General features: G+C 35.8%; 2 protein-coding genes across 7 annotated transcripts in view; one reads left to right on the plus strand and one right to left on the minus strand.

The window, feature by feature from the left end:
* LOC125665806 (uncharacterized) overlaps window positions 1-22,087 on the minus strand; it is a 247,148-nt gene that overhangs the window by 25,471 nt on the left and 199,590 nt on the right. The window lies entirely within an intron of this gene.
* Window positions 904-22,013, plus strand: LOC125665807 (uncharacterized). 6 transcript variants are annotated; one of them, XR_007366371.2, is made up of 9 exons: window positions 7,473-9,249; window positions 10,707-10,828; window positions 11,618-12,096; window positions 13,492-13,613; window positions 14,403-14,990; window positions 16,390-16,440; window positions 18,077-18,247; window positions 18,995-19,154; window positions 21,361-22,013. XR_007366371.2 is itself a non-coding variant. In XM_048898690.2 (6 exons), exons 3-6 carry the CDS (start codon window positions 7,440-7,442, stop codon window positions 21,446-21,448), a joined length of 426 nt encoding a protein of 141 aa, XP_048754647.2. In that variant the 5' UTR covers window positions 3,815-3,840; window positions 5,547-5,673; window positions 7,314-7,439; the 3' UTR covers window positions 21,449-22,013. The 6 variants fall into 6 exon arrangements, 4 of the variants coding, with proteins under 4 accessions (XP_056006965.1, XP_048754647.2, XP_048754646.2 ...); XR_007366370.2 differs by lacking the exon at window positions 16,390-16,440 and having other exon boundaries at window positions 7,474-9,249; XM_048898690.2 differs by lacking the exons at window positions 7,473-9,249; window positions 10,707-10,828; window positions 11,618-12,096; ... (1 more) ...; window positions 14,403-14,990; window positions 16,390-16,440 and adding exons at window positions 3,815-3,840; window positions 5,547-5,673; window positions 7,314-7,446.

Below are 22,087 nucleotides of genomic sequence, written 5' to 3' on the forward strand. Positions count from 1 at the left end.
CCCTTGAAAGGTTGAACCATATTAGGGGATCAAAGTTTTATATGCGAATGTATGAAGAAAACCTTTAGAAATATTCCCAAGACCCACTAGATCAGAAGAGCAGAGCTTTACATGAAAGCTTCCTGACATAGTGTACATTCAAGTGTGTTTAGATCAATGCCCCTAGGTGTATGGTGGGACCAAAATAGGGGATCGAAGCTTTACATGCTGATATATACATTAGGCCACTAGACCAATTTCAAACAAACTTGGTTTAGAACATCCAGGGGTAAAGGGAATTCAAGTTTATTCAAATGAAGGTCTAAGGGAAGATAATTAAGAAAATTCAAAAGTAGGGTGGGTTTATTAAAAAAAAGGAATGGACCAGAAAAGTGGAAATATGTACGAGACCTTCCTGACATAGTGTAGATTCATATCTATTCAAATCATGGTTCCTGGGGTTAGGGTGGGACCATGATAAGGAATCAACGTTTTTTATGCCGTTATAAAGGAAACATCTTTAGAATATCTTTAATAAAAGATTGCCCTGCTCAATATTTCCTGAACTATTTCAAGCTTGCCTTTGTTTCATGACTCAAATTTTGTCTATATACATGTACTTCATATGGCAACACCTTTCATTTCATATCGTGGCTTTTGACTTTGTGACCTTGAACTCGACGTTTAACTTAGTACTTTTAAGAAAACATTTGTTAACCTATGAAATGCATATAAAACTAGTAGGGCTTTCATATGTTTTACATATATTCTATGGCTAGACCTTATTATTCCGTGAAGTTTGAATGTATGACCTTGACCTTGGAATTGGGCCCACTTTATAAAATCTTAGTAAACCTTTTCGATATCTCCTGAACTATTTGAGGTAGACCTTCGTTAAGCTCTATCATCTATCAGTACTTTGATTATAAAATGAGATAACACCAGAAAGGGGAGGAATATCTTATCAACCAACCAACTCGTGAATGTGCTGATTCAGAATCATACCTCACAAGAAGAAAGAAATGTCGATGACAGGTGTATTGTCGGTTATTTTGTTTTTGGTGCTGATTACTGAAGGTTACGCCTTTTGTCCCGGTAAGTAAATTTACATGCATGTCTGTTGTTTACTTAAAGTGTATGGTATCAAATATAAGCAGTTTCAATGAGTACCTCAAGTGATGAATATTTGATAATAATTACTTTCAATTTCATTTTGATTTCTTAGAAAAAAGTCAATATAGGCCTGGATTTAAATTATCTTAATAGACTGAGTTAAGAAAATAATAAAATGTAGATTTTAAAAAAAATCATTTATCAAATTAAAAAAAAAAATTCACTCCTACTCTTTTCACTCCACAAATGGATTGATGGATGTACACTGTATATTGTTTAACGTTCCGCTTGAGAATTTTTCACGGTCCTTCGGATGGGTGAAATGTTCTCGAGCACAATCAATCAATCACTTATATGGAGACGTTACCACTGCCGGTGAAAGGCTGCAAAATGTAGGCCTATACTCGTCGCTTATGGTGTTTGAGCAGGGAGGGATCTTTATAGTGTCACACTTGTTGTGACACGGAACGTCGTTTTATGCGGTCTCACCCGATGGATCACCCCATTTAATAGCCTTTTACGACAAGTAAGGGATACTGTAGTAAAATGTAGTAGTTTTATTCAGGCAAAACAATCATTTTGTATAAAACATCATCAGAATATAAATAAATAAATACACATGTCAATTGTATAAAACTTAGCATACCAGATGTTATCACAGTCATTTATCACAGTATTGTCATCACATACAAAATATTATCACTGCTTCATTATGTACATATATCACAGTCTACCTAGGATAACCCATTAAAGCAAAAGTGTTGTTGCTTATTTCCAATGGGGTCCTTGGGAAATTAAAAATATATCTATGTCAATAAATAAATAAATAAATTATAATTGGATGGCATGGACAACAATGTGTAAAATATTTTGGTAAATAAATGATATAGTGTGGCCCGAATAGAGTAAGATCAATGTACAATTAAAAACTTAAAATAAATGATAAAACGTGAATGCGGTTCAATTTCTATATACAAACTCCCTATATTGTCCCTCTGGCGGGCTTCTTGTGCAAGGTGTGTTTTAACTAATGATTTGAAATTTACTTTATCATTAACAGACTTAACTTGAAATGGTAAGAATTCCAGTCTATAATAGCATGGTGGTAAAAATTGGAACTATTATAAGCCCCCACCCTTGAAACCATGAAATTGAAATTGAAGCCCGCTCTACGCGGGTACGTTAAGGCAGGTTATGAAAATCTTTACTGGGATAAAATCCACGGAATAACATGACGTCATAATTGAAATAAGTATATCACTAAGTATACATGTATATCAAATCCCGATTTTATCTTTATATAAGTTTTATTTATGCATGAAATAAACCATATAGCTACTAAGATCCAAAGAAATATGGAAATCAATGTTATGCTGCTGTCGTGTAATATTTGTGTCTGATCAATATGAAAGTAAACTGATGACGTCATAACTATACATTGAGTGACGTTGACACATGTGAAGAATTTATTAAAGTGTGCAGTGTAAATATCAACAAAATGTGGAGTATTTGAAATATATAACATGGGATATATATGTGAAACGCTGAGAATTTATTGATATTATGAAGGTATGTTGATTTCATTCATTGACAACTTTCCATTTAGCATGTCGATCCGATTTTCCTCTGTCACACACTGAAATAAAACTACAAAAGTAGCACACTACTCCGCATACTTTTAGAGATTTTTTATACACCATGTGAAAGGTCATAAACTAATGTACACGGTAATTACTGATTGAATCGTTTGTTAAAAAACTTCTAAAGAAAACTAAATAGCATCAGTGCAAAATGCAAGGTGAAGATAACGAACAGTGATAAATCTCATAACTCCTACAAGCAATACAAAATAGATAGTTGGGCAAACACGGACCCCTGGACACACCAGAGGTGGGATCAGGTGCCTAGGAGGAGTAAGCATCCCCTGTTGACCGGTCACACCCGCAGTGAGCCCCATATGCTGATCAGGTAAACGGAGTTATCCGCAGTCAAAATCAGTGTGCCAAGAACGGCTTAACAATCGGTATGAAACACGTCAGACAGCATTTGACCCAATGCGAGGTTGTATTGACGAACTAGATCGTTATAACGACCATAGAATTTGCGAAATGCTGACTTCAATCGAGACTGTTGAAATCCCTGTACCATCAACTTGTTTGTCAGTAGCTTACCTCGATTTAAAAACTGACTATACCCAGAACAAGCTCTTGCATATCGAATCAGTTGAGATATATAAACACCATATGCAGGTGATAATGGAATATTGCTACATAAATGTGGGAAGTTGACGATGGAGAAGCTGAAATCATCCCGTTTGTCATACAGTTGAGTTGTTAGTTTGCCGTTAATTTCTACTTTCAATAAAATATCTAAGTATGAAGCAGAAGTGGACGACTCTGTGGTGTCCTTTATTTCCAGCTCACAGGGATATATCAAATCGACATATGAATGAAAGCTATCATTGTTAATAGATAAAACGTCATCGATATATCTAAAAGTGGAATTGAAGGTCACATCGAGAGATTTTTTCTTCTCACGTAGAAGTTTTTGAATAAATTCTGCTTCATATGAATATAAAAACAGGTCAGCTAACAAAGGAGCACAATTCGTGCCCATGGGAATTCCAACAGACTGTTGGAAGACCTGATCACCAAAGACCACGAAGATATTGTCAATGAGGAACTCTAGCATATTTTTTATTTCAACTTCAGAGTACTTGTGCGTGGAATCAGAGTGGTGTTTAACAAAGTAAGTTTTTGAATGACTGATCACTAGATATGAATATTTCCGTTTTCCGTTTTTGTTGAAGAAGCAACTGTCTATGATGTCAAAAAGTCTAGTCTTTAATTTATCGTGAGGAATGGTCGTGTATAATGTTGAAAAGTCATAGGTTTTAATGCTATTGATTTGGGAAAAATTTTGTGATTTCAAGTTTACTAAAAGTTCTTTAGAATTTTTTAGAATCCACATTTGATTAACACCGCTTCTGGCATATGTAGTCGCACAGTAAGTTTGAAGTTTCTCCTTCACAGCTGTTAACATTTTCGTGAGGAGCAAAGATAGGGGCTTGGTAGAGCACTTACTGGATCCAGCAATGTATCTTTGTTTGTAAGGGTTTTTATGTAGTTTAGGAATCCAGTATAGGTACGGTAACTCATATTCATTCGACCCATTGACTGGAATATTAAATGTGTCTAAAACTGAAGCATGGTTTTGAAGAATTTCGTCTTTTGAAAGGCAGTTGGAGTATAAGTATGATTACCAAAAGTGGAATTAATGCCAAGTTCGTTTAAAATACAGTTGTAATAATGAGCCTTACAAACAAAGACAATGTTGTTACTAGCTTTGTCAGCTGGAACCAAAACATATTCCTCATGTAACCTATCTAATTCTTTTATCACTTCTGGTTTACTAAACACAGAAGGATAGATGGTACGTACTTTTGTTTTCATGTGTCTAATGCGGGATTTTAATATCCCTCATATGCTTTTAACCCATTCTGACAATGTATCAAGTTCTTCTTTTTCATATTTAGCCCATCGTCTGGCATAATCTTCGACAGAACTCATAATAGAGATGAAGTTCTGTCGCCAATTAAAAGACCGAGGTTCTCTGTATTTAGGACCTTTAAGAATAAGTGATTTGAGGTCCTCATTTTCAACTATATCAACATCACCAGTAATGACATGTCCAGCTGGACTGTAGTTGAAAGAAGATGAAGAACAAGAACATGTTGGTGGATTACGTATAAGATGGTCTATATCTAAGCACTGCAAAGTTTGTTTATAATTAAAAAGTTTGGATGCAATAGTAGAAGTATAGCTGTAGGAAATACAGGGTGTAAAACATGGGCTAGAATGAGTAGATGGTTACGTGCTTAAATGTTTAATAATTATTTCTTACTGAAAGTGGTAGGATTTTATCAGTAATTCTGATAAACTATTGGTGTATACCGTCATTATCGCCAGTTAGACCAATATTTAAATCCTAGGGTAATGTGCTACTTTTCCATTTTCTATTAAGGTACATCCATGATCTATTTATAACAGTCATACAATGACGTCATACGAAAGCGCATGTTTGTCATGTTGTTATGATACAAAATGATCTCATGTAAACAACCAAAATAGTTTTTTAAAGTTAGTAGCTCCCTCTCTCTGTGTGTAGGACATATTTTAAGAATTATGCAGTTTACGTGCATAAATTGAGCATGACCTGCCTTAACATACCCACGTGGTAACATTGTTGTTTCTGACAAAATGCTCGTGCAAGTATCTTGGTGCAAGGTTATGAAACATATTAAAAACATGATTAAGACGCAGTTGCCTAACTCTATCAGCTACACAGAGTGTGTTAACTGAGTCAAAGATTCCACAATTTATAGTGGCTCTAGGGCCTAGATTTGGATGAACCTGATTGTTTTGTTTTGAAGCACCTGTAATTTATTTTGCAAGGATTTAGACAAACCTGCATACCACTCAGACGAGGAGTAATCAAAGTAGCATTGAATAAGTGCAGATGCTAACGTTAACCCTGACCTTCTATTTAGCCAAGCCCCATTTCTGTACAGGAATTTTAACCGTAAGTTGAACTTGGTTATAATCTCATTCACAGTGACATTACATTTCAAAAACTTAGCAATAGATAACCCTAAATATTTGACATGACCACTTGCTTTGATGACATGATTATGACACTTGACTTCAAACTTCAAACTGACCTTCTTTAGAAAGCTTGCGACTAGGGCTGAACAGGATACATTCAGTTTTTCCCCCCAGATGAAGTCTAGCCAAATCAGAACAATTGTCTAGGACTTTGACAAGTTTCATTGAAATGACCTTTCGATCTCTGTTTGAATACAGGATTGCACTGTCGTCTGCATATAAGATCAACTTGCAGTCTTCATCGACGCTAGTTGACATGTCATTGACATAACATAAAAATAATAATGGGCCTAAAATACTCCCTTGGGGTACCCCACATGTAATTTCCCTACGGTCAGAAAAATTGCCTCCACACCTTACCACTTGAGACCTGCCTGTTAAGTATGATTTAAACCAGTTACATGTACTTTCAATTCCCATAATGTCTAACTTATTACATAAAATTTCATAATCAACAGTATCAAACGCCTTTTGTAAATCTAACATTATCATACCTGTAAAAAGTCCTTTGGATGTGTTCTCCCTAATATGATCTAATAGGTGAATAAGACAAGTATCAGTAGAAAATTTGCTTCGAAAGCCAGATTGGAACTCATACAACATGTTGTTTCTTTGTATAATATCTTTCACTTGAACATAAACACTTTTCAAGGATCTTTGACACAACACTTAAAATGCTTACTGGTTTATAATTACCTACTTGTAGAGGACTACCCTTCTTAAACAACGGTTTTACTCTTGTTTGTTTCATACTGTTTGGTATAATTCCAAAAACAATAGATTGATTAATGATTGATATTATTGGCCTTTTGATAACACTTGTCCCTAATTTCAAAATTTAGCAGAAATATCATCCAGTCCAGTGCTTTTTGTGACATTAAGATTGCAAAGTTCTTCATATACAAAAGTTTCGGATACCACATTTAAAACAAGGCGGTTGTTATATAAATTCCTTTCTGCATAAAAACTTCTAAAATATTCTGACAGCACATTGTATGCACCTTTAGCAAGCTTAGAAGCAACAGTTGTGAAAAAGTGTTAAAATGATTGGCTATTTCAATTTCATTATGGCAGATCAATATTTAGAACAATCCCCCCCTCTTTTGACGTCTATATGCCAAAGATTTTTCGGATCATCTTTGTTTTCTTCAATTTACAATGATATGTGTTCTGACTTTGCTTTCAACATTTTACGCTGTAATAAAATTCTTGCTCTAGAAAGTTTTTTGTGATCTTCATGTTTTCTACTTTTTCTAAAAATGTGTAAAAGTCTATCCCTTTCTGTGATTTGTTCTAATATTTCATGATTCATCCATAGTTCAGTTCTTTGCTTTAAGCTCATTTATTTGATGGGAGCAAATTTATTAATTACATTTTAAAAAAATATCTTTAAAACTAGTCCAATTATTTTCTACATATTCAAACACCGTACAACATGACCAATCAACGTTTTCCAATTCCTCAATAAATAATTCAGAATCAAAAATTTTCATGGATTTGATTTTGACAGTATGGTGCTCATAAATTTGACCTGTACATAAGACTCTATAATCACAGGAGATCCACCGAATGGATATTGGAAGGTAGACCAACAGAAGGAGCGCTGTATTCTGAAATGTCATAGTGGATTTGAACCGTCGAATTTGCCACGTTATCCGGCTTGAACGAGAGAAGTGGAACCTCATGTTAAGTATGTTAAATCAACAAAATGTTTATTGTTAAATAATGATGAAAGTGAAGTACATGAAATTGACATGACTGGTAAGCTGACCTTTTTGGAGTTGACAATTTTTGAAGAGTTTTCTGCCGTTTTTTAAAAATAAGAAAAATCTCATTTTCTAAAAATGTGTGGGGCAAATGATTAATTTTATTTCATATTTTCATAGAGAGAAGTGTATGTAACTTTCTCCCAAGAGATTTGTATGAAAATACAATTTCTTTTAAAATATATTTTGATTAAGCAATGTTAAATTCCAAGTGAAATAAATCAAGCAGTGAACAAAATTTTGAATATTGCTGTGCTGAATTAATTTTATTTGATGAACCCTTCAAAATGATATCAGGGTTGCAAAAATCTTACCATCCATATACTAGATATGGTCGTTATACTTTGAATACTTTAATGAAATATTTGATATGATTAAGGTGTATTTGAAAAATAGTTGATTATTCGAACTTATTACCAATGGTTACATTTTTTATAGAAAATTTAAATTATATATGTATAAGAAATATGTACTCTGAATTTACATGTAACAAATGCTCCACTTGTCTTCCACTAGCTGCAATAATGAAGCCCTATACGATATTTTTTATTCTGACGTTTTCAGGATAGGGCTAAATTCTATAGGATCTACGTTATGGTGCAAAATAATGTTAGGAATAACCGATAATAAGCTCTGTGTATTCGTCCCAAATGTTGTTTAAATCAAAAGCAGTACCAACTTTGTGCTTGGGCATGTCTTACAAAAGGTGCTTTTCATTAAACATCATGTACAGCATGTAAATTCTTCGTCTGCTCCGCCATGCTTGTTATCGCGAGATCTCATAGGTGGAAATACTGAGAAACCTAAACATTGACAATCTGCGCGAAAATGTAGTTACTCGAACCACTCCAACAAAGAAAGGAAAAGCATATGCTTTTAGTTAAGCTATGCCGAAATGTTGAATGATATCGGCATGCTTTTAGTTAAGCTATGCCGAAATGTTGAATGATATTGGCATGCTTTTCTCACCTCCGCACGTGGTATACAGGTGTTTGTTTACAGTCCTATGCAACATTAACACTGTGTTTACAAACACGAATTAGGGAGATGGGTTTTACGTCAGTACAATACAAAGTGTAGCCTTTGTAAAAATATTTTGATCTACTGATCTGATCTTTATTTCTATAAAAACAACAACAACAAAAAAAAACCTGACAATTTCTGTCGATCAAAATCGTATCCATGCCCCTTTCAGCCTTGATATTTGTACCGTGCAGTGCTTTTCCCTGGTTTTTTGTATGCTATTTGGAAAAACACCAGAATTGCCTAGCTACAGGGCGCCGCCATTGTGGACACCCAAAGTTGTGCGGAGAAGAAAAGTTGACAGGAGATCTGATTGGTCATTAACAGAAAATCTTTGTGATGGAATTTAATAGTGAAATATAAGTGATAAAAATGACAGGTGACATAACAGAATATGTAGAAAGATACAGAAGTTATAAGGGAAGATCTGAGTGGAGAGGTGATATTTGGATGGACAATTTCATTCAGTGCGGATCTACACTAGTTGTTAACAGGCCAAAATTTGAAGGAAAAACGCAACGGCAAGCCATATATTTTTTGGTGGAATTTTGAAGGGGAGATGATGAACTTTGCTGAATGGTGACTGATTTTTTGAAAATTGGCTTAATAAATAATTGACAGTGATTGGAATTTGTATGGAAGTCTATGGGAAAACATTTGGTGGTGTTTGTCCTATACTGAGGTAGCGAGAACCAGTTTATGAGGTAAGTGTAAGAAAGTAGTGCATTTTTAGCGCCATTTGTCAGTTTTACAATAAAATGGATGCATTTTTTGATAATTTGAAAGAAAAAGTAAATCGTAGAAGTGTACGGGGCCCCCAAGGGGGCACCTGCATCATTTGGAGGGGTAGGATTTCCCCCTCTGGCTATGGGCTACAAACTGTCTACTGGCCAGAGGAGGGAAGAAAGGTGGAAAAGGCCCACAGAGTTGCCCTATGGCAGAGTGGAAACTGACTCGGAGTCTGTTTCCACGTGACAATGTAGAATGTAGCCACCTCTGCCATACCAAGCTGTGTGTGAACCCCCAGCATTTGGTAGTGGAGTCCCACTCTATCAACCAGGAGAGGATTCACTGACAGTTGCAGGGGGTGTGCAGCAAGTCGCACATGCCCTGGTGCATTTTATGTAATTATATGTATTTTACATGTAAATTTCATTTCATTTAGCATATTTAGATGGTGGTTTTGAATAGCTGTGCTCAATTTTTTTTGCATAATTTCTGCTCTTTTGATGATTTTGAAAGCATCATATTTTTTCTATAGTTTACTTCTTCCTGATGTTGTTCATAAAGTTTATTAATATCAACTAATTTCTTACATCTTTTTTTCATATCAGACTTGTTTAAGGTGATTACTTTTTGCATAATGGTGTTGCTTGTTTTTTGTAGAGAAGACTCGGCTGGAGGTGGGGTGTTGGTTGACATGAGGATTTTACGAAGAGAAGAACTGCCAATGGGGGGTTGACTGAGACCTATTTGTAGGCCATAGTTTATTGCTGCTGCTTTCCTTCCCCTGGAACCGGATTCTACTTCGACATAGAGGCTATACATTTTGGACACGTAGGTGCAGGTGTTACATTTAAGCCGTAACCTAGTGCCCAGGCCACGCCTCTCTTCAGAGTCCAAGTCCCAGGTTAGGTCACCATCACAGCCTGGATTGGCCCGCCCATGTTCTTTGAACTCTGCGTTGAACATGCCACATGTCTTTTCCAGATGCAGCAGTCTGTAGGAGTCATTTTCACACCTACCGAAATCAGTTATGTACCTGAGTACTTCCTAACCAGGCAAGTTCATTTTCAGAAATTAGAGTTACTTCCCTTTGACTATACTTGTTCTCAAAGTTGAGTCAAGAGGCTCATCACAGTCCCTAACAACTGTTTTTTGTAACTTTCTCTTCATATGAATGAACAATTATTGTAATGTTGCTATAATTTAGAGAGTTTATTAATTATAAAATTAATTAAGCTAATTAAATTTACAGGATCTTAGGGATACCCCTTATTTCAGCCAATTTGGCCATATGTGGGCCTATTCTGAGAATTAGAAAAAATATTTTCTACTCAAAGAGGTTTTGTTTCATAATTTAAGAAAGTTAGAAGAATTGTAATCGTTACCCTGAGGATTCAGCCTGATTTAAAGTCTCATGGTTTCCTTCCTTTTTCAGGGGTCTTGGCCGAAGCAGTCGGTGGCACCCAGGCCTGAGCATCATTTCCTGCTCCTCGCACAGAGAGGGTGGATGCGTCACCAGTTGTAGGGTTTCCCTGTCAACTCTCGTGAATGGTGCAGGTGAGTTTTCTTTTTTTCATGTAATTTCCCCTTGTTGTGAGGCACATATTTTGGCTTAAAACCATAATTATTCCCTTTTTTGAATTTTCCCATCTTTGAAAACTGACATATAATTCTGCTAGGAATATTCTGTCTGAAGTGAAATTCACTTGTGATGTGCTTTTTCCAGTGCTCTATCAGCATCATGTCAAGTTTAAGTGATATTGTGTAATAATTTATTATCATGATAGGAATTAGCAAGCAACCCTCACTGCAAAATGTATCTGAGTTAAAGAGGGTAGTGACAGTTTTACTGTTACAGAGAAACAACACTACTAGATCAGATTACCCCTCATATGTTTTAATAACCTTCTATTAATTGGCTGTCAGCAGCTTAGTGAATTCATTCTGAATTGGAAAAGTAAATGCATTTTGAAAGCATTTGTCCTTGATAAATTAAGATGTTTTGGCCATTTTTTCAAAAACCAGGTAGAATGTACCCTGAATATGTAAATTACATGTGAATCCTCACATCCTCTTGAAAACATAAAAAATAAGACAATAAGACTGTTATTTACATTTTTTACTTCAATAAGCACTGTAAAAAGTCATTATAAAGTTGACATTCAACACAGCTTCATATCATAGTTGAGTTCATCATGTGTGAGGGGTTACATTATATAGATAGTCATAATTTACATGTTTTTTCATGTAATTTTTTCATGTTACATATTTTACATGTACTATGTGCATGTTATCTAAAAATGTCAAATTGGCCACTTTTTCACTTTGTTTTCCATTTGGTTATAGGAAAAACACCAGAATTGCCTAGCTACAGGGCGCCGCCATTGTGGACACCCAAAGTTGTGCGGAGAAGAAAAGTTGACAGGAGATCTGATTGGTCATTAACAGAAAATCTTTGTGATGGAATTTAATAGTGAAATATAAGTGATAAAAATGACAGGTGACATAACAGAATATGTAGAAAGATACAGAAGTTATAAGGGAAGATCTGAGTGGAGAGGTGATATTTGGATGGACAATTTCATTCAGTGCGGATCTACACTAGTTGTTAACAGGCCAAAATTTGAAGGAAAAACGCAACGGCAAGCCATATATTTTTTGGTGGAATTTTGAAGGGGAGATGATGAACTTTGCTGAATGGTGACTGATTTTTTGAAAATTGGCTTAATAAATAATTGACAGTGATTGGAATTTGTATGGAAGTCTATGGGAAAACATTTGGTGGTGTTTGTCCTATACTGAGGTAGCGAGAACCAGTTTATGAGGTAAGTGTAAGAAAGTAGTGCATTTTTAGCGCCATTTGTCAGTTTTACAATAAAATGGATGCATTTTTTGATAATTTGAAAGAAAAAGTAAATCGTAGAAGTGTACGGGGCCCCCAAGGGGGCACCTGCATCATTTGGAGGGGTAGGATTTCCCCCTCTGGCTATGGGCTACAAACTGTCTACTGGCCAGAGGAGGGAAGAAAGGTGGAAAAGGCCCACAGAGTTGCCCTATGGCAGAGTGGAAACTGACTCGGAGTCTGTTTCCACGTGACAATGTAGAATGTAGCCACCTCTGCCATACCAAGCTGTGTGTGAACCCCCAGCATTTGGTAGTGGAGTCCCACTCTATCAACCAGGAGAGGATTCACTGACAGTTGCAGGGGGTGTGCAGCAAGTCGCACATGCCCTGGTGCATTTTATGTAATTATATGTATTTTACATGTAAATTTCATTTCATTTAGCATATTTAGATGGTGGTTTTGAATAGCTGTGCTCAATTTTTTTGCATAATTTCTGCTCTTTTGATGATTTTGAAAGCATCATATTTTTTCTATAGTTTACTTCTTCCTGATGTTGTTCATAAAGTTTATTAATATCAACTAATTTCTTACATCTTTTTTTCATATCAGACTTGTTTAAGGTGATTACTTTTTGCATAATGGTGTTGCTTGTTTTTTGTAGAGAAGACTCGGCTGGAGGTGGGGTGTTGGTTGACATGAGGATTTTACGAAGAGAAGAACTGCCAATGGGGGGTTGACTGAGACCTATTTGTAGGCCATAGTTTATTGCTGCTGCTTTCCTTCCCCTGGAACCGGATTCTACTTCGACATAGAGGCTATACATTTTGGACACGTAGGTGCAGGTGTTACATTTAAGCCGTAACCTAGTGCCCAGGCCACGCCTCTCTTCAGAGTCCAAGTCCCAGGTTAGGTCACCATCACAGCCTGGATTGGCCCGCCCATGTTCTTTGAACTCCTACCGAAATCAGTTATGTACCTGAGTACTTCCTAACCAGGCAAGTTCATTTTCAGAAATTAGAGTTACTTCCCTTTGACTATACTTGTTCTCAAAGTTGAGTCAAGAGGCTCATCACAGTCCCTAACAACTGTTTTTTGTAACTTTCTCTTCATATGAATGAACAATTATTGTAATGTTGCTATAATTTAGAGAGTTTATTAATTATAAAATTAATTAAGCTAATTAAATTTACAGGATCTTAGGGATACCCCTTATTTCAGCCAATTTGGCCATATGTGGGCCTATTCTGAGAATTAGAAAAAATATTTTCTACTCAAAGAGGTTTTGTTTCATAATTTAAGAAAGTTAGAAGAATTGTAATCGTTACCCTGAGGATTCAGCCTGATTTAAAGTCTCATGGTTTCCTTCCTTTTTCAGGGGTCTTGGCCGAAGCAGTCGGTGGCACCCAGGCCTGAGCATCATTTCCTGCTCCTCGCACAGAGAGGGTGGATGCGTCACCAGTTGTAGGGTTTCCCTGTCAACTCTCGTGAATGGTGCAGGTGAGTTTTCTTTTTTTCATGTAATTTCCCCTTGTTGTGAGGCACATATTTTGGCTTAAAACCATAATTATTCCCTTTTTTGAATTTTCCCATCTTTGAAAACTGACATATAATTCTGCTAGGAATATTCTGTCTGAAGTGAAATTCACTTGTGATGTGCTTTTTCCAGTGCTCTATCAGCATCATGTCAAGTTTAAGTGATATTGTGTAATAATTTATTATCATGATAGGAATTAGCAAGCAACCCTCACTGCAAAATGTATCTGAGTTAAAGAGGGTAGTGACAGTTTTACTGTTACAGAGAAACAACACTACTAGATCAGATTACCCCTCATATGTTTTAATAACCTTCTATTAATTGGCTGTCAGCAGCTTAGTGAATTCATTCTGAATTGGAAAAGTAAATGCATTTTGAAAGCATTTGTCCTTGATAAATTAAGATGTTTTGGCCATTTTTTCAAAAACCAGGTAGAATGTACCCTGAATATGTAAATTACATGTGAATCCTCACATCCTCTTGAAAACATAAAAAATAAGACAATAAGACTGTTATTTACATTTTTTACTTCAATAAGCACTGTAAAAAGTCATTATAAAGTTGACATTCAACACAGCTTCATATCATAGTTGAGTTCATCATGTGTGAGGGGTTACATTATATAGATAGTCATAATTTACATGTTTTTTCATGTAATTTTTTCATGTTACATATTTTACATGTACTATGTGCATGTTATCTAAAAATGTCAAATTGGCCACTTTTTCACTTTGTTTTCCATTTGGTTATAGGAAAAACACCAGAATTGCCTAGCTACAGGGCGCCGCCATTGTGGACACCCAAAGTTGTGCGGAGAAGAAAAGTTGACAGGAGATCTGATTGGTCATTAACAGAAAATCTTTGTGATGGAATTTAATAGTGAAATATAAGTGATAAAAATGACAGGTGACATAACAGAATATGTAGAAAGATACAGAAGTTATAAGGGAAGATCTGAGTGGAGAGGTGATATTTGGATGGACAATTTCATTCAGTGCGGATCTACACTAGTTGTTAACAGGCCAAAATTTGAAGGAAAAACGCAACGGCAAGCCATATATTTTTTGGTGGAATTTTGAAGGGGAGATGATGAACTTTGCTGAATGGTGACTGATTTTTTGAAAATTGGCTTAATAAATAATTGACAGTGATTGGAATTTGTATGGAAGTCTATGGGAAAACATTTGGTGGTGTTTGTCCATTTATAACATTATGTGTTGGTGCTATTCATAATACATACATGCAGCGGGAATTCAACATGCCCCAAATACTGTTGGTGTTCGTTATCTTTGGATTCGGGTACTTGTATGCCATTTCTACATCAGACGTAGAATGTCCGGGTAAGTCGACACTAAATCACTTTTCTAAAGCTTTCACATATTAAATTTAAACTTGCCTGTGGTAGTAAATTTCTTTGTGGAAAAGGATGGCCGAACTATGATAAACTTTTTTGGGCGATTCCGTTACTTTCCCTTTATATGAAATTAGAATGTGCATATCAAATTTGATTATGATAATTTATTTTCAATCAATCAATCAATCAAGGAGCCTCAATTTGAAGGCAACGTGAGCATGTTACGGAGAAAAACAAGTTTACTGTAAGTGAAAGAGTATTGCATGAATTAACACACTGTACTTAGAACAATCCAAGCATGTAACTTTGTCGATCCAAACATGCAACGGTGTTAACTTCTCAGTTTCAGCTATGCATTATTATGTGTAACTCAGGGGGTGTACGTTATATATCTCAGAAATATATACCTCAGTGTTGTACTCTAGCTTTTGTGTACTCGTTTGATTTCTTATTTTACATTTCTCTTTATAAAAATGTATCGTTGTTTCCTAAGTTATACGCGGTCATCCCTATACAATATTTCCGTTTGTAGACTTAGTATTTACATAGCTGTACCTTACAACACATCACATCGCATCTGACACGTTACAAGCCAACAAATGTCAAGTGTACATATTTGTCGAGTTTCAATACCTTTTTTTGAAACTTTTCTATTTCACTAAAGGCTGCACATGGAGCATAATAATACAAAAAGGTAAAATCAACAACAACACTGATAAACACAATGAACGAAACACAACAGGAAGGTAATATCATAAAAATATTGACAGTACTAACGTGATAACGCAAGTCCTATCATAGTATATTTGTCTTTACAGTTCATTAACTCACTATAGCTAATAGTGTTTTGACAATCAGTTAAGCGTTTTGGCAAGAATCTACACCTTTCATGAAGAAAATAAGTACAACTGAACAGATAATGGAATTCATCGCCTAGTTCTAGTTTGTTACAAAGAGTATACAATCGTTCAGATTCAAATTTAAAATCCTACCCATAGTTATCGTTCCTTTCACTGACATATACGAGTATTTATATAATATACATGTATTTGAGAGCAAGGAACGACAAATCTGGGTAGAGATTGACCAAATTTAGCTCATCTGGCAATCGTCATCATTAGTTGTCCGTCATCGTCAGTATATCATCGCCCCTGTCTTTCAGCCAATTTCTAATTCAATGTTCTACATACCGAGAGCAGATTCAGCCACACGTCTCTGGGGTAACCAATCAGCGATGCTGTTACATTTCATGATTGATGGCACATTAAAGAATCATGATCTCAGGGCTGTTTTTTATTTTTAATCGGCCGTGACAAAATTTACATGTTCCGCAAAATGACTGCATCTATTACGCCATCACATCTAGTTGTGTTGTTTACTTGTAGTGATTAGATATTGAAATGCCAGTATGACCGATCAACAGACACACAGGATAGGTAATTAGATTTCTATGAGAGTCTTTCAGAAAGGTGCATTGTAGCACCCATTAATGATATAAAATTCAATTTCAATTTTTATCATAAACGGATGATTCGTCTGTCCTCTAATAAAAAAAAAACGTTTTTCAACAGTGAACGATTTATCATTTATGGTTATGATGGTGCATCGTTAATGATGTAGGGTTTTTGCATTAACGAACACAAATGCATCCGTAAATGCAAAATTTATCATTGGTGAATTTTAAATCATTAGTGGTTGCTTCAGTGCATAGAGAATCTATTTATCTAAACACATTTCATTATGCACCTTTTTTGAAAGACTCTCGTAGAAATATAATAAATTGCATAGAGAAGTTATATTTTCCTCTTCTTTTGAGAAAAAAAAGGATTTACGTAACTTTTACAGTTCCTGGATGACAAGTGAACGGGTACCTGTAATGTGCGAAACGAAACGAAATCTACCAAAACGAAACAAAATCTACCAAAAAGAACCTACCGAAATAAAACGAAACCTAACGAAACGAAACAGATTGTGTAATGGAGCTAATTTTGTGACAATTATAAAATGGTATCTCATACCAAGTCTGGTCCCCGTCCCCGCCACTCTTTTGGGCCAGTGATCAAAGAGTGGCGGAGGCGAGGACCAGACTATCTCATGTCTCTGTGAAAGTTACCACATGCATATGAAATTCGCCTCCGTTTCATGTTTCGGGTTGACTGATACCGTCCATCGATTAGCATCAAACATTGAAGAAGTCGGTAACTGGGGAAAGTAGAAAACAGGAACACGTGCACATTATAAAGTTTTAAAAACGTTAGAAAATGAAGGGAGAGTAAATATCCGAAGTTGATTAAATTATACCAGGTGCAATTAGTTTCGGATCCAGAAGTTTCAGAACGGGGGCTTTGGGGAAAAACACCAAACGAATAATGGGGGGGGGGGGGGGGGGGGGGGGGGGGGGGGGGGGGGGGGGGGGGGGGGGGGGGGGGGGGGGGGGGCGTCTCCGCCTTTGGACAAAAATACATGTTTTAGTATTTTTTGCTCTAAAGACAAGTGCATGTATACATGTGGTTTACAAGATAGATATATAAATAGGCGCAACTGCGCATGACTAGTTGTGGTTGTTGCTAAAACGCGGAACGGAAAAGAGAACGGAAATTTAAAAATTAGAATAGTTATAATGTACCAAAGCTAACACTTAAAATCGGACAAATACGCTTGATATTGATTAACATCAAGTTTCAGAATTTGTTTACAAGCGGTAAAACAATTCTATCTTGAAATTCTGCACCATAACTTGATGAAGCTAAATTGGATGTTTGTACTTATTCAAAGTTTGCAGAGTGTTTTACAAGAACTTTATAATTTCAGCATTCACAGAAGTGATAATCAATGAGAAACAACCTTGGCATTTAACTTTCTTATTATTTTCGCTGCCAATTAGCTTACATATTACTTTAGAACTACCAGATTATGGTCTTGTTTAGGACCCCCCCCCCCCAAAAAAAAACCCCAACAAATAATGCTACTGTATCTCATAAAAATGCTATACTGTGCCTATTCTTTTAACCATAAGAAATGCGTTTAGTAACCCAACAGGTTCCTGATCAAACTCTGTACGTGTTATTACAGCTACAACTCTCAATGGGACATGGACAATGATGGAAGACGTGTCTGGAAGGTTGTGTGAGTTACAATGTAATACTGGGTTTGTGTCGACAGGGTGTCACTTGTTACGACAGAATGTTGGCTGGCGCTGGCTTTTGTCAACGTGGAACAATTCCATTCCGGAATGTGAACCAGGTGAGAGAGAGACAGAAAGAAAGAGAGACAGAAAGAGAGAGAGAGAGTTTGTACTTGTAAATCACTATCTTGTTTGCAAGCAGTACAGCTGGTAGATAGATAGATATATAGATAGATAGATAGATAGATAGATAGATAGAGATGTAAATAGATAGATAGATAGATAGATAGATAGACAAGGTCCGTGAGATAAAGCCTACCAATCATTGCAAAGATCAAAGGAATGCCGCGGTCATTATTCTGCGATATACCTTTATACGTAATAACTATGAGAAAGTGATTCTCATCACGCAAACGCTTTTGTATTTCAAAATAACATTTCTCGGCTCCGAAGGTTATCCTGCAACATACTCGAAAACGCGATCGTTAATTGCTTAGATCAACAACAATATTGATTTGATCATTTGTTATTCTTGTGATTTACTTGTATATCATTTTATCAAGTAATCTATAGATAAATCTGTTTGTCATAAAACATGATGGGGAGAGAAAATACGCAAAAGTTAAATTTGACAAATTGGAAATATGTGGCTTCCTTTTGCAATGTAAATACATGTATAAAGTTTAACAATAGTCATACTCTGATCAGGTAAAAATAGAGAATATCAGGCACCGTGTAACATTTACATGATTCGTGGAAATATTGAACAGTAACAACTCGTTGTATATATTGTATCATTTGCTATCACATGACTTGAAAGTGATTCCGATGGTCGTTATACTCTTTGATATCCTGTTCTATTTCAGAGCCTGAGGAGTCCTGGCATCCTTGGTTTCTTTTTTTCGGCATTTGCGTCGCCTTAATTCTCTTACTCGGTTTTGTAATTCTGCCAGCAGTAATAGCATTTCTCGGATTTGGTGCAGCGGGAATAACAGCCTTTTCTTTTCTTGGGCTGCTTGGATACAGGTAACGGCGAACAGTTACTTAGGAATGACGTCACAACATGTTTATGTTGTTCTGTTTCCATTTTGTTGCTAAGGCAATATTTGTCCGCGTCATATAGAATTCATAATTTCTTTAAAATTATTCATCAAATGATATCAAAGGCGGTTTACTAAATCAAATTATAAGCAATGAAAGTAATTTTCCATTTTATGCGATATAAAGTAAGCTGGAATGTTTTATGCCATTTAATAAACCGCTCCCTGTAATAATAATCAAATTGTGTGTATATCTACCTACCATTACATTTACTATAAAAGCACTACATGAATTTTCCCTGAGGCTCCCTCGGACATGCATGGAAAGTAATAGATATTACTTGCAGACATGTCAAGCAAGCGTAGAATAAATCACAGAAAATGAAAATTTAAATGTCTGAACAATGGTGTGCAGTAATCTCGGCTGAATATTTGGACTAACGCCTTCACTGAATCTCGGAGCAGCCCTTCATAATTCATGTCTGGAAATTTACTTTTAACTTCGGCCGCGGTTCTAGCAAGAATTCCACAGTATTTTATCGCCTGAAATTGAAGAGTTCCTATAGTCTGTTTTATCAAATTACTGATACGTAGCAACAATATCTCCATATGCCTACTTATGCATCGCTAATTTGAAAAACATACTATAGGAACTCTTCAGTTTCGGGATATAACATATTGCGCCATGGAAAGTTCGTTGTCAGAATACCTGTCTTTCTACAAATGTACTCAAGGTTTCTTAAATCAATTCAACTACTATGAAAGATGAAGATAACGAACAGTGATCAATCTCATAACTCCTATAAGCAATACAAAATAGAGAGTTGGGCTTACACGGACCCCTGGATATACCAGAGGTGGGATCAGGTGCTTAGGAGGAGTAAGTATCCCCTGTAGACCAGTCACACCCGCAGTGAACCCTATATCTTGATCAGGTCAGGTAAACGGAGTTATCCGTAGTCAAAACCAGTGTGCCAAGAATGGCCTAAAAATCGGTATGAAACACGTCAGACAGCATTTGACCCAGTGATAGGTTGTATTGGCAAACTAGAACGTTATAACGACCATATAATTTGCGAAAAGCTGACTTTAAACGAGACTGTTGGAAACCCTGCACCATCAACTAGTTTGTCAGTAGCCTGCTTCGATTTAAAAACTGACCATAAGCAGAACAAGCTCATTAATTGAAGCTGTGAGTTTTCGGGTCGTATGGGGCTTTAATGAATATTTGAAGGTATGTTAGACACAAGTATAGTGTGAAAATATGTTAAGAATTTTTTTAATATTAGATTTATGAGATAGCAACACAAGAATACAACGATATCAGGCCTCAACCGTGTGCAGCTTTTTGTGCGCCGTAAATCGAAGGTTTTTATAAGGGTGGATCTGTAGCTCTTTGTTTTTCAGAGAGCTACAGTTCTGCAGCTAAACAAGCTCTTGCATATCGAATCAGTTGAGTATGGTGATAACGATTTCAAATCTTTGAAACACATGTACGATGCTAAAGATCAAAAGCGTAATGATTTCAATACTTTCTGGCAAATGTGGTCTGTTATTCTGTTTTATTTCAGTAATGTCTTAATATTGATACCTTGAAGGTGCACCGCAATAACTTTCTTTCCAATTTTACATCCTTTAAATCTATTTTTACTTCTTTATATCTGCTTTTTCTTTCTCTTTATTTCTTAAAGAATAGAGCTACAATGAAAGATGAAATAATGAACAAATTATCAATCTGTATTGACAGTGAATATATTTAGATATGAATCTATTGTGTGTTTACTTGTACCTTTGCATTAAGATATCATGGTATGTCTCATCATACAAAAATACTGCGCCATGGAAATCTTCATTTGAATGGAAAATTTAGGGACGTTTTCATTTTGGGATTTTCATACCTACACGGTACATGTAAATAATGCAGCATTGATAGTGATAGGGAGTTAATTTAACGGTCAAATCACATATTTGAAGCGAACAACAGTTTCAAGTGCACATTAATTACTACAACCCACCGAAGCTGTAAGCAAATTTCCAGACAGCTGCTCCGAGATTCAGTGAAGGCGAGCTGAATCTCCGCCGAGATTATGATGTACATGTAAGTAGAAATGACACAAGAGTGTATCGATATACATGTATTGTAATTGTAAATAATGATTTGTAATTTAAGCATCTTGCGTAATCATTTACAGACGCCCTTTACAGCTGCAGGGGGCCTATTCGCAACTTTACAAAGTGCAGGGATGGTTGGATTTTCTGTCGATACCAAACTCATTGTAGGGACTGTTGGAGTCTTTTCCATCTATGCTATGCGGATGATTAGTGTATATGGAGATTGTAAATAATATTTTAAAATGAAATCAATATTTTTTCTCAAGAACAGATTTACGGCAATATGTTATCATTCGTATACATGTACATGTATTTTGTTTTCTCGCCCACTCACAACACACACACACACACACACACACACACACACACCACACACACACACACACACAGAGAGAGAGAGAGAGAGAAGCATAGACTCACACACACGCACGCACGTACGTAGAACTTGATTCATTCATTTCGTATGAGTTTAAACACTGAAGCATTACTGATACTCATACTTGTATGAATGCGTTCACTATATTACAGTTACTAACCATGGCTAATTATTATTAATTTTTTTTTCATTTTCTTCAGAAAACATTTTAAAAATTAATTTGTATCAAATGTACGAAAACTTAGCATAATGTATCCAGTGTAGAAGTGTTAGTTTGCATATTCTATAATGTGGCATATTATATTATTATATGTAATGATAAACAATCATAAATAAAGTTGGAATGAAAATTCACAATTGCTGTTGTTGGGGTACCGACCTTTGTAGATTTAGTATGCATATTATAGTCGAGTAAACACGTAGATCTTCAA

Source organism: Ostrea edulis, chromosome 10 (assembly GCF_947568905.1).
Source record: "Ostrea edulis chromosome 10, xbOstEdul1.1, whole genome shotgun sequence".
Lineage (NCBI taxonomy): Eukaryota > Metazoa > Mollusca > Bivalvia > Ostreida > Ostreidae > Ostrea > Ostrea edulis.

Bases quoted from the DNA above. Each gene is read 5' to 3' on its own strand.
- LOC125665807 (XM_056150989.1), top strand. From the start codon at position 14,813: ATGGAAGTCTATGGGAAAACATTTGGTGGTGTTTGTCCATTTATAACA. The intron at 18,248-18,994 runs GTGAGAGAGAGA...GTTCTATTTCAG, and splicing joins CATTCCGGAATGTGAACCAG to AGCCTGAGGAGTCCTGGCAT. The intron at 19,155-21,360 runs GTAACGGCGAAC...AATCATTTACAG, and splicing joins CTTGGGCTGCTTGGATACAG to ACGCCCTTTACAGCTGCAGG.